The sequence below is a fragment of the Heteronotia binoei genome, chromosome 1, assembly GCF_032191835.1.
Source record: "Heteronotia binoei isolate CCM8104 ecotype False Entrance Well chromosome 1, APGP_CSIRO_Hbin_v1, whole genome shotgun sequence".
In the NCBI taxonomy this organism is placed as follows: Eukaryota; Metazoa; Chordata; class Lepidosauria; order Squamata; family Gekkonidae; genus Heteronotia; species Heteronotia binoei.
This window is the reverse complement of record NC_083223.1, coordinates 155,158,327-155,171,083: the sequence shown is the minus strand read 5'-3', so window position 1 is coordinate 155,171,083 and position 12,757 is coordinate 155,158,327. Positions and strand designations below refer to the sequence as shown.

General features: G+C 43.6%; 1 protein-coding gene across 1 annotated transcript in view; it reads right to left on the bottom strand.

Annotated features, from left to right (window-relative positions):
* DISC1 (DISC1 scaffold protein) overlaps positions 1-12,757 on the bottom strand; it is a 338,966-nt gene that overhangs the window by 31,995 nt on the left and 294,214 nt on the right. The window contains 1 exon segment of the mRNA XM_060242917.1: positions 10,589-10,859. Within this exon segment, the coding sequence (XP_060098900.1) occupies positions 10,589-10,859 (271 nt within the window).

Below are 12,757 nucleotides of genomic sequence, written 5' to 3'. Positions count from 1 at the left end.
ACTAAGACCCCTAGATCCTTTTCGCACATACTACTGCTAAGACAAGTCTCCCCGATCCTATAACCATGCATTGGATTTTTCCTACCTAAATGCAGAACTTTCTCCCTGTTAAAATTCATTTTATTGGTTTCAGCCCAGTTTTCCAGCCTGTCAAGATCATCCTGTATCCTGTTTCTGTCTTCTACTGTATTTGCAACCCCTCCCAATTTAGTATCATCAGCAAATTTAATAAGCATTCCCTCTATTCCTTCATCCAAATCATTTATAAAGTTGTTGAACAAAACAGGTCCCAGGACAGATCCTTGTTACTCTTCTCCAAGAGGATGAAGAACCATTCACAAGCACTCTTTGGGGTGATCTGTCAACCAGTTACAGATCCACCTAACGGTAACAGGATCCAAACCACATTTTACCAACTTGTCAACAAGGACAGTATGTGGAACCTTATCAAAAGCCTTACTAGATCAGGTTAGTCTGACATGACTTGTTCTTGAGAAACCCATGCTGGCTCTTAGTAATCACATCCATCTTTTCTAAATGTTCCAGGTCCTGCAGGTTCTTAAAGAATTCAAATGTGAGATTGTCGATCTACAAACAAGTACATCTAACTTGTCACTAAAGTCAGTCACTGTACCAGAGGAGTGAAGAATAGCAAATGCTACAACCAATTTTTTAAAAGGGGTCCAGAGGGTAACCAGGAAATTACAGGTCAGTTATTTACAGTCTGCCTTTCTCACATGGACTCAAGGCAGATTACAACACATTGAGTTGATACAATCAGCATTCAATAAACAATGGAATAGGATTAGGGATCTCTTCGGGACCACCTTTCCTGGTATACTCCTCAAAGAGCATTATGCTTGGTTGATAGGAACCTACTGGTGGTCCCTGGGGCAAGAGACCTCTGGCTGTCCTCAAACAGGGTCAGGATTTAGGGAGGGGCAGAAGGGTTAGCTTGCCCCGGGCACCGCAAGATGAAGAGCGGCAGCAAGGCACGTGACACACATTTGCCCTCCAGACAAACCTCCGCGCTTTGGAAGAGTCAAGCAGGCTGCAGCCAGACTGAGCCGTCTGCCCTGTTGTATCTCCTCCCGACTCTTTCCCCCTCTCCATCTCTGACATGGCCATGGGCTTGGGGGCTACTCCATGTGACTGCTCACTGAAGTTCCTGGCTGGCCCGCTGCTTAGTGCTTGCATGCGCTGCTTCCACCCGTCTTCCTTCTCTTTGCCTGCACAAACAGCAGCACTGCAGCTACAGTGAGAGCACGTGCACTGCTGCTGTCGCCATTGAACATGTCTGCTGCCAGTTCAGGAATCAACCAGTCCTCTGTCCACTGGTCTGCCAGCCTTGGCCTGTAGGGCATCCCCGTCCCTTAACGCTCCTGTCCGGTAAGTAGAGCCATGTGTCAGAGCGGGAAGAGATCCCCGGGCAGAAGCAGAGGCTCCAGCATCCAAGGGGCAGAGAGCCGGCAGAGCTCGGCGTGTGGGGGGTGGGAGGGGAGTGGTGAGGAGAAAGAGAATCTGGCAGAAGGAGGAGGCAGGTAGCAACACAGGTGGAGAGTGATTTTCGTTCTTTTAGAGCTGCCTCTGTCACCACCCCATAAAAAGTCTGCCCTGAAAACGTTGTGAAAGCAAGGTCACCTCAGAGTTGGAAATGACTGGTGCTTGCACAGGGGACCTTTCCTTTCCTTTTCCTGTCTGTCTAGGGAAAAGAACGGGCGATAAAGATTAGCTGTGGCTTCTTTCCCCCAATGCAGGAGGTGGTGGTGAAAGGAACAGCCAGGTTCAGGGCTGGATGTTTGTGAGAAAAAAAGGCAAGCGAGTTGGAAGTTTTGGTTTAAAAGAAAAAAGCTGGCATAGGACTTGGGACTTTCACCCCTCTGCCAGCCGCTGCCTTAAATACCCCCCCCCCCCAATCAAGACAGAAACCCCTTACGCATCTCTCTATGTAGTAAGAGGAAGAAGAATGAGATGCCACTGGCTTCTCATCCTCCCCTCCCCCTTGTAGGTTTGCCTTTTTGTTTGCAGGAATGTTTGGATGGTAAGAAACCAACTGGGGCTGTCATTTCTTTCTTTGGTCACTTATTAGGGTAAACAATCCCCTCCCCCCCCTTCCCCACCATCTCTACTTGAAATGTTGAATGTGAATGATCTCCCCTCCCACCCCCTCCTTCTCTGTGAGGGAAGCAAAATAATCCTGACATTCCCAGTCTGGAGCTTCTTCAAGTCTCCATTTCCTTAGGGAAGGCCAGGTAGCAAACAGAACAGAGTATTGTTGTGGAGCTTTATCTTTCTCTCTTCCTTCTCCCACAAGTCAATTCCAGCCAAGCCTTTCAAAACACCAGGCTATTCTCAAATGTATCTATTATTTTAAACTTTTGTCAGTTTCCTTCCTTCCTTCTCCCTCTTTTTTTTGTCTTGGGTGGTTTGTGGAGGACAGGGAAAAACTTCATCATCTACTTTGTATGTTGTTGTGTTTATATAATTGGCTGGCATTTGACATGGCAATTGTCTTTTTGGGCAGCTTTTGCACAAAGGGTACTGTGTTGGGTATGTCTCCTTGATGCAAAAACTGCTGTTTACATTTTTATCCGCTTCCTTTTCAGGAAGCTGGCTCTCATAACCAAAACTGTCTCACACTTTGTAGGGCTGGTACTGTTTAGCAGTTATTAGTTGACAATCTGTGGCTCAGTTATTTCCTTGACTTTCATGATATCTGATTGTGCAGCCCTAAGGCAAGCCACTTCCAGTCCCCCTCCCATATCATATGGGATCAGTGGTGGTGGAATGCACAGTCAAGTCACAGTTGATTTATAGTGACCCTCTGGGATTACAAGGCAGGAGACATTCAGAGGTGGTTTGCCATTGCCTGCACCTGAAGAGCAACTCTGGATGTCCTTGGTAGTATCCCATCTGAGTACTAACCAGAGCTGGCCCTGCTTAGTTTCCAATATATTCCAGTTTTGGGTGTCAGAAACTTGCCTTGGCTAAACAATAAATGTTGTTTTTCTAGAATAAATAATTTGAATGATTTTTTTATTTGGGTAGTGTGCTTTACCCTTCTCTTGCTCCTCTCTCATCCAGTATTTTTTGCCATGGAATGTCTCTGAGTTCCTTAAAGACTTTCTTCCTAATATCTAATGTGCATGTCTGACTATAAACTCCCTTAGCTCCCTATATAAAAAAGGAACACTATGATGAATACTTAGCTAAGGATGGATAAGATAAGGTAGAAATGTTATTAACTATTCATAGAGGTCAACACAGTTCCGCAGGGCCTGCAAGACCATCCTTTTTGGGATGGCCTTTGCCGATTAAATGACAGAGGGACTCGCCTAAGTGATTTTCGCCATCATGCTTATTGAAAATAGCACCAGAATGTTAATTTTAAATTAGACTGTTTTAAAGCTAAATACTGATTTTAAATACTTATTGTATAACCTATTGTACTGATGTTGTTAGCCGCCCTGAGCCTGCCTCGGCGGGGAGGGCGGGATATAAATAAAATGTTGATTGATTGATTGAACACAATTCATACTGTTGTTTAAAATAATTATTAGATATCGATATTAAAAACATAGATCATATATGTATATATAAAGAAAAAAATATAAGGGGGCACTATTTTTTACTTTTGCCCCCCATCAAAAAATATGTAGATCCAGCCCTGGCCCCAACCTGGTGCAACTCTCTGCCGAACAACATCTGTGCCCAGTGGAACTTAATGTAATCCTACAGGGCGTGTAAGGCAAAGATGTTCTGCTAGGCATTTGGTTGAGGACAGCAACAACTTTCCATCTGGCTGGCACTCCTGTCTTTCCTTCCTCTCCCACCCCCCCGCCCCACAAGGCAGTAGCATATTCTAGCAGTCTGATTGCCATCTTATTGGTTATACGCTTATACTTTTATATTAATGTATATTTATGAACTCTCTTAGACTAATTGTGTAAGAACATAAGAGAAGCCATGTTGGATCAGGCCAATGGCCCATCCAGTCCAACACTCTGTGTCACACAGTGGCAAAAAATTTCATACACACACACACACATATATATATACACACTGTGGCTAATAGCCACTGATGGACCTCTGCTCCATATTTTTATCTAACCCCCTCTTGAAGCTGGCTATGCTTGCAGCTGCTACCACCTCCTGTGGCAGTGAATTCCACACGCTAATCACCCTTTGGGCGAAGAAGTACCTCCTTTTATCCATTCTAACCCAACTGCTCAGCAATTTCATTGAATGCCCACGAGTTCTTGAATTGTGAGAAAGGGAGAAAAGTACTTCTTTCTCTACCTTCTCCATCCCATGCATAATCTTGTAAACCTCTAAAATGTCCCCCCGCAGTCTACATTTCTCCAGGCTAAAGAGCCCCAAGTGTTTTAACCTTTCTTCGTAGGGAAAGTGTTCCAAACTTTTAATCATTCTAGTTGCCCCTTTCTGCACTTTTTCCAGTGCTATAATATCCTTTTTGAGGTGCGGTGACCGGAATTGCACACAGTATTCCAAATGAGACCGCACCATCGATTTATACAGGGGCATTATGATACTGGCTGATTTGTTTTCAGTTCCCTTCCTAATAATTCCTAGCATGGCTTGGGCCTTTTTTATTGCAATCGCACATTGTCTTGACATTTTCAGTGAGTTATCTACCACAACCCCAAGATCTCTCACTTGGTCAATCTCTGCCAGTTCACACCCCATCAACTTGTATTTGTAGCTGGGATTCTTGGCCCCAATGTGCATTACTTTGCACTTGGCCACATTGAACCTCATCTGCCATGTTGACGCCCACTCACCCAGCCTCAACAGATCCCTTTGGAGTTCCTCACAATCCTCTCTGGTTCTCACCACCCTGAACAATTTAGTGTCATCTGCAAACTTGGCCACTTCACTGCTTACGCTCAACTCCAAATCATTTATGGACAAGTTAAAGAGCATGGGACCCAGTACTGAGCCCTGCGGCACTCCACTGCTTACCATCCTCCACTGCAAAGACTGCCCATTTATACTCACTCTCTGCTTCTTTTACTCCATGACTCTCAAGCTTACTAAGGAGCCTTTGATGAGGAACTTTATCAAAAGCTTTCTGGAAGTCAAGGTAAACAGTATCTATTGGGTCTCCTTTGTCCACATGTTTGTTCACCCCCTCAGAGAAATGTAACAGGTTAGTGAGGCAAGATCTTCCCTTACAGAACCCATGCTGTGTCTTCCTCAATAACTCATGTTCATCAATGTGCCTACTCATTCTGTCCTTGATAATGGTTTCTACCAACTTTCCCGGTATTGAAGTCAGACTGACTGGCATGTAGTTTCCCATATCTCCTCTGGAACCCTTTTTAAAGATGGGGGTGACATTTGCTACCTTCCAGTCCTCAGGAATGGAGGCAGATTTCAATGAAAGATTACATATTTTTGTTAGAAGATCCACAAGTTCAACTTTGAGTTCTTTCAGAACTCTTGGATGTATGCCATCCAGACCTGGTGACTTATTAGTTTTTAATTCGTCTATCAGTTGTGGGACCTCCTCTCTTGTCATCTCAATCTGACTCAGGTCTTTCAACACCCCTTCCAATATAAGTGGTTCTGGAGCAGGCAAACACTTCTCATCTTCCACAGTGAAGACGGAGGCAAAAAATGCATTTAGCGTCTCAGCCATTTCCCTATCCTCCTTCAGTAATCCTTTGATTAGTGTATGTATATGTATGTGTATGTATATGTAATTTTTTTTTACTGATGTACCCCACTGTGAGCCCTATTTCATAGGGGAGGGTGGTTTAAAAATATAATTTTAAAGTAAAAATTGTAGATCCAAATAGAAGTCAGAAAACAGAACTGAAGCAAAGTATAAGTATTAATGTTACACATTAAAATTATGCTTAAATTATATTGCAGGATCCTAGTTTTGACACCTGTTATGTATGTGGACTCAAGAGAAGACTTTGGGTGTTCCCGCCGGGCTCATTGAAGCCAGGCAGACTGAGCTTGGGGACTCGGGAACAAAGGGCTGCAGGATCCACATCCCTTCTGCCCTAGACCAATCACAAGCCTCCATCGGTTTGAATGACCCAATGATGTGCTAATGCGGGAATCCAGAGATATATAAGTCAGGCCGGTAGGCCCCATCCTCAGTCTTGTATTGTAACCTTGACTACGTGATTTCTATTAAAGAGCTTGTTATCACTTACTCCGAGACTCTACCATGCATGGAACTCACTATATTATAACACTGTAGTATAAACCACAGTCTCTAATAATTTATCCAAGTAACTCTGTAAATCATTTTGTATAGTGCAACAGCATTGCCTGTGCAGAAAAGCCCTCCTGAATAATTCATACTTTGTGCAAAGCCAGGATAGTGGGAGCCTTCCAGACCTCCTTGGGCAGGCCATTTCATAAGGTGGGGACCACAGTGAAGGGACGTGTATAGGACCATCTGCAGGCTGGCACCTGCAGGAGACTCTGCTCAGATGAATTAAGCTGGTAGTAAATGATAATAAACTGATTTAGCATTTGAACTGGAGTTCAATTACAGTAAGCAAATGGACCAACAATGCACACACCGCAATTCCTATTAGGCTGCTTTGAAATCCTTACTGAATTTGGGCAATGTAAGATTATGGAACTGATGCAGAATGTGCAGCCTTTTAGTTTGATTTTCCACCTCTGGTTCAGGGATGCCCTGGGGAAAAACATCCCTGCATATTTGGGTGTTTCATCCACTTAGGTTGTATGCTAAAATACTGAACTGAGAGTATGGGAATGATTTGCAAAGGCCATAGCTTGCTCAGGAATAAATCCCATTGATCTCACACTGATACCACCAACTGCATGTTAAAAGGAGTAATGCTACCCATGGGATTAGGGCATTCCACTTTTGCAAAGGAGATACTGCAATATAAAATTTAAACTCTTCATAGTTTCCATTAGACCTCTAGTACACTCACTCTATTTTTAAGAAATGCAAACAGCTGCATGATAGACCAATTTCAATATTTACAGTTAATTCTAAATATGTATCCTCCTTCTGTGCTTATTTTTTAACAAACATTGAAGGTGAAGGAGCAATACAACAACAAAATTGCATTGCACCTCATCACAATCTCACAAGGATAACACTGAAAAGTTACAATTGCAGAGGTAGGTATCTGAGATACAGCAGCCTTTCTTGTACTGAGAACAAATGGTGATCGCATTCTCAGTATATCTGTGATGTCACTCTGGGACCTTGGGGGCTTTCTAGCGGGTTTGCAGACCACTGTAAACAAGCTATTGCCTTGTTACCAAATCCCTTTACAATATGGTGTTACGAGTACTGAAATAATATTTAGATGCTGACCTTCACTGATGCTCAATGCTGACATTTAAGAAAGTGATAAATGGAGAGCCCCAAAATAATCATTTGGAGTTCTACAAATATGAAATTTAATTAAAATAAAGATAAAAGAGCATGGATTTTTTAAATGCTTTGTCCTTTAGACCCTACATACCAACTCCCAAGACTAAAGGCTATTTTAATCTACAAGAATGTGTGCAGTCTGCTGACAAAAGCACTACAGCTGGCTCATAATCATGAAGTACTGTAAGATATGATCCAAATTTCTTCGCAGGGAGGAATAAAAATTTAGAAAGCCTATTCAAGCAAATATGCATCCTGTCTCGAAGTGGGGCCAGCTTCAGGCTGGTGTGTCCACCGCAATGCAGCCCTGGGAACATCCTCCTCCCCTCCAGCTCCAGCGGTATCACCCAAGCTGGCCCCAACCCCTGGTGTCTCCTCACCTCTGCTGCCACAGTCCAGGCAGACAGTGCCAGCAGTAGAGCAGGGCAGGAGGCCAGTTGTGGCAGCAACAGAGCTGAGGCCAGCAAAAGTCTCGGAGGAAGAAAGAGAGCTGGCTGAGATTACAGGGAGAGCAAGGCACCAAATACTGCCCTGACTGATTGCTCCAGCAGTGCCAGGGAAGGAAGAGGCCAGTGTGCTGGCTCAAACACACCTGCCCCAAAGAAGCCAAACTGTGGCAACAGGCAGGTGCCCCAGGCACACCTGGCCTCTTGGGCATTTGTCACCATGCCAGCCAGGGAGAGCCTAATCAACACCAAGGGTAGGATGCAGGTGAGGAACATGGGGTGGAGCCCAAGAACTGGGGACCCAACGGCAGGGGCCATGGCCTGACAGGCAGGGGCTGAGGCTAACAAACTGAGGGGAGGCAGTCCTCGTACAAGGGAGGAAGGTTTAAAAGGAAGCTCAGGAAAGCAAGCCAGGGAGGATCAGGCTGGAGACCAGAGGGTCATTTCACACTGGGAAATTGATGCAATTTTATCCTGTTGGGAAAAACCCGGTTTGCATTTGATCCATTTCAGAGGGGTCAGACACTGGCCGTTGAAGTGGCAAGATCCCAGCAGTGGTCCATGGTTGCCCGTTCAGACTGCTAGCATGCCTCAACCAAGGACCCACTGTGGAAAGGTTTTGTTTTGTTTTTTAAGTCCCACAGAGTGTGCGCTCAAGCAGAGAAGTACACAAGCGCTCCTTCGAGCGGGCTTGGTGGGGGGGGGACTCAAACACAAACAAATGGCTTGGTGCGATCACGTTGCTCTTCTGCTTATGAGTCGCGCTGGGGCATTCAGACAGCCAGTGATTATGTGACATAAATGCGATTCAGGAGGAAACTTCTGGGAAAGTCCAGGTGGCTTTTAAATTCAGATAGGAAGCATCTGGAAACGGGTGAGAATGAGTCCAACTTGGAGGGCAGATGTGCTTGTGTGATCATGCGCATTTACGAGGAAGATACGAGAAGACCAAACCCTCCCATTCTGAGGCTTACTGAGCATTCCCACAAGCGACCAGCAGGATGGCGGAAGATGGTGCACGACATACCCTGTTTCCCTAAGTAATGGAAATTCATTTCAACCTCGAAATGCCTTCTGCTGATCACAGCTGATTCCCCTCACCTTTCTCCTGTAGCCAGTGGCTGCATTCAGTTGAATCAGTGGAGCAGAGGTCCATCAATGGCTATTAACCACAGGGTATTGATGGAACTCTGTTTGGGGCAGTGATGCTCTGTATTCTTGGTGCTGGGGGGGGCAGTGGGAGGGCTTCTAGTGTCCTGGCCCCACTGATGGACCTCCTGATGGTACCTGGATTTGTTTGGTTTTTTGCCACTGTGGCTGTGATCATACACATTAAATAATACACTTTCAATACACTTTCCAACTGGATTTTACTGTGTGAACTGCATTCAAAGTTGGAAAATGCATTCAAAGTGGATTCAAAGTGCATTATTTAGTGTGTGTGATCACAGCCTGTGTGACACAGAGTTGGACTGGATGGGCCATTGGTCTGATCCAACATGGCTTCTCTTATGTTCTTAATAAAACCTTATGGAATGATATCAGAACTTTCATGGCTTTAAAAGTCTACCCACTAAGACTTTATAATATTTGCTTAATATTCAATGCCTTTCAGATAGAGCCCTTCCCTGAGTGTTGGCTTTTTGTCACAATATAATAAAATTGGAGAAAATCCCAGGCTAACACAAACTCACGTTCAAAATGCAGTCACATTAGCTCCTACAAATCAACCTATGCAATCTAGACCACTATAAAATGGCCCTGCTGCCTCTCCAAACACAATCCTGGTTCTGGTATATTTAAAGTGTTTTTTTTTTTCTTGTCTCTAAATCTTTCACTGCTTGATTCATCTCCTGGGTCTTAAGAAATCAGAGCAGTTGCAGCTCAGAGGTAGTATACTTTGTTTGGATGAAGTCCAGATTGGATAAAATCCTGGTAGGAGAAAGCAGGGATGAGCACAGCCCACTAATGAGGCAAAACTGAAATGGAATGTGTACCTTACTCGTTACAAAGCAGCTTCTGTAATGATATTCTGTTCTAAGCAGGACTTTTTCACTGAGGTAATGCACCATAATGAAGTTCTGGAATCTTTCTGTGAAAACAAAATTCTCAAAAAATGTCAAATAGTTCATGAGGGGCATTGGGGGAGCATGACAGTCTTTGATCCAACAAAGTATGTTAAAACACTGTTGCTTCAAGGTCATCATTCAGTGTTAGGCACCAAAAGCAAGACCCAGAAAAGAACTGAGGAAGTTGGTGACATGTCTAGAGTTTGGAAACTTCTTTAAAGTAAGGGTAAGTCTGCATCTCATGAAAATAATATTATTGCAAAGAATCCCATGTGTTTCTCCTTCACTTCCCTCTTGAGAGTTCTGGCAACTCTTTTTCTATTAAAAAGTTTTGGTTCTAAGCAAGCTCAGACTCAAAACTTTGCATAGTGAATTGCTACAATAAGGGGTGCTTCACACATTACTAAGCTCCTGAAGAGAAGTTGCTTCCTACCTGTATGTATATATGCAGCAGTTTTTCAGTGGATAGGCTGTCATGCATCATGAATGGCACCTGGTTGCCCATTATTTTATGTTGGAATTTAATCTGATAACATATGAAGTAACCCCTACTGGCATCATTGTGCAATGTATAAATGTCACTTTTCATATGGGCCCAAGAAGAATCTTACCTTTGAAAAGTGACATCAGTGGAAAGTAAATTAAAACAAAAACAAAAACCTCTTTGATACCTGTTTCAAGTCCCAGTGTGCACTTGGGTGCTTGTTTTGAGTAACAGGATGCTGGACAGCACTCTGCTTGAAGTCTTTAATTGGGAAGCATTTTGATTGTCGTCGCTTGGTGCTCAACAACACATCAGCAGTATCCTCCATTTCATCCGTTTGGCTCCCTTCACCCTCAAAAACACAACAGCCACCTTCTTTCAGTTGAAACTCCTGGATCAAAAGCTGGCAGGCCTCTAAGTCAACTTCCCACACTCTTTCAAGAAATTGGCTCACACAGCTGAGGGGAAGAATCCAAAATAAAATAAGAAAGCTGTTCAGAAAGAATAGTTCATATTTTATGTAATGCTCTGGATTTAAAAAAAAAACCTGATAAAACTGGCAGTTCTCATAAAACATTCTGTAGATTAGGGTCATTTTCCAAGTAGCAACTGATTATTTCAGTATGATTTGCAAAAAAATGTAATCCCCACCAACACGCATCAAGGGAGAACCTGCCATAGGGTGCTGTTTGATAAGTGTAAAGTTGAGTTTTCCCTGAAACTCTACAGATATTTCAACAATCCTGTGCCTTATTCATCCACAGCAGCTAACTGTAGCCTAAAGGGGCACAGCACAATTTCTTTCTGCCATCAGTAGATAGATCAAGATGGGTAGCTGTGTTAGTCTGTCTGTAGCACTAAAAAAAGAGTAAGAGTCCAGTTGCGCCTTAAAGACTAACATAATTTGTGGTAGGGTATGAGCTTTCATGAGTCACTGCTCACTGCTTCAGATAATTACAAGACTCACAAAAGTTTATAAAGGTAAAGGTAGTCCCCTGTGCAAGCACCAGTCGTTTCCGACTCTGCAGTGACATTGCATCACGATGTTTTCACGGCAGACTTTTTTAATGGGGTGCTTTCCCATTGTCTTCCCCAGTCATCTACACTTTCCCCCCTGCAAGCTGGGTACTCATTTTACCGACCTCGGAAGGATGGAAGGCTGAGTCAACCTTGAGTCAGCTACCTGAACCCCGCTTCCACTGGGATTGAACTCAGGTCGTGAGCAGAGAGCTCGGACTGCAGTACTGCAACTTTACCACTCTACGCCATGGGGCTCCTACCACAAAAGCTCATACCCTACCACAAATGTTGTTAGCCTTTAAGGTGCTACTGGACTCTTACTCTTTTATTTCTGCCATCGTTTTTTGTTATCCAATATTCCAAGGGACTCCAGTATGTATATGGGTCTCTACAGATGTAGTGGCTTCCACAGTCATTTCAGTGGTGGGTAATCTAAGTAAAACATTTTTTAAAAAAAAAAAATAGAGTTCTTGTGTGCATGCTGAAGTTGTTCTGTGCGCAACTATGTCTTTGTTAAGTCTCACTGATTTCAGACTTCATGGTGCCAGGCAGAAGGGTGCAACAATACTGACTTCAAAAGAATTAGGAAAGCTTAACTGTGCAGGACATTGCAGGTAAAACTTGCTATTTGTTATAGAACTTAATTTCCTCAGAGTATAACATGTATAAAATAAAGAGAAACCATTTTAAAACTGAGGAGCACACGAGTATATATGCCTGTTTCAAATGTCAACTTTAAGTGTCTTAGGATTGCCAGCCTCCAGGTGGGGCCTGGAGATCTCCTGCTTGTACAATTGATCTCTAGCTGGCAGAGATCAGCTCCCCTGGAGAAAATGGCAAAATTCAAAACTGCACTGGTTGAATTATTACTCTCACACATAAAGTGAATAAATAAGCATTAGTGCAATATAAAACAATACATGCAGCAGAACATTAGAATACACACCCTCTCATTGCTCCCCCAGTCCATTTTCCTTCTCAAGGTCTTAAAGGTGTCGCCTTCTGCTGCTTTTTGCAGTCCGGACCTCGGGTGGAGTTGGGGGCGTTGTTCTGTACAACTAAAGACCATATTTCCTGGATTATTTATGGTTTCGTAGGAGTATCCCTTCATCAGTCTTCTCTCAATGCTGCTTTTACTGGAGCCACAGTACACTGAATTCATTCATGGATCAACGTATGCATTCACAAATCTCTGCTACCGGCTCTCCAGTAGATCCATGAATGAATTCAGTGTACTATGGCTCCAGTAAAAGCAGCATTGAGAGAAGACTGACGAAGGGTTACTCCTACGAAACCGTAAATAATACAGGAAATACAGTCTTTGTTTTCTCTAAGA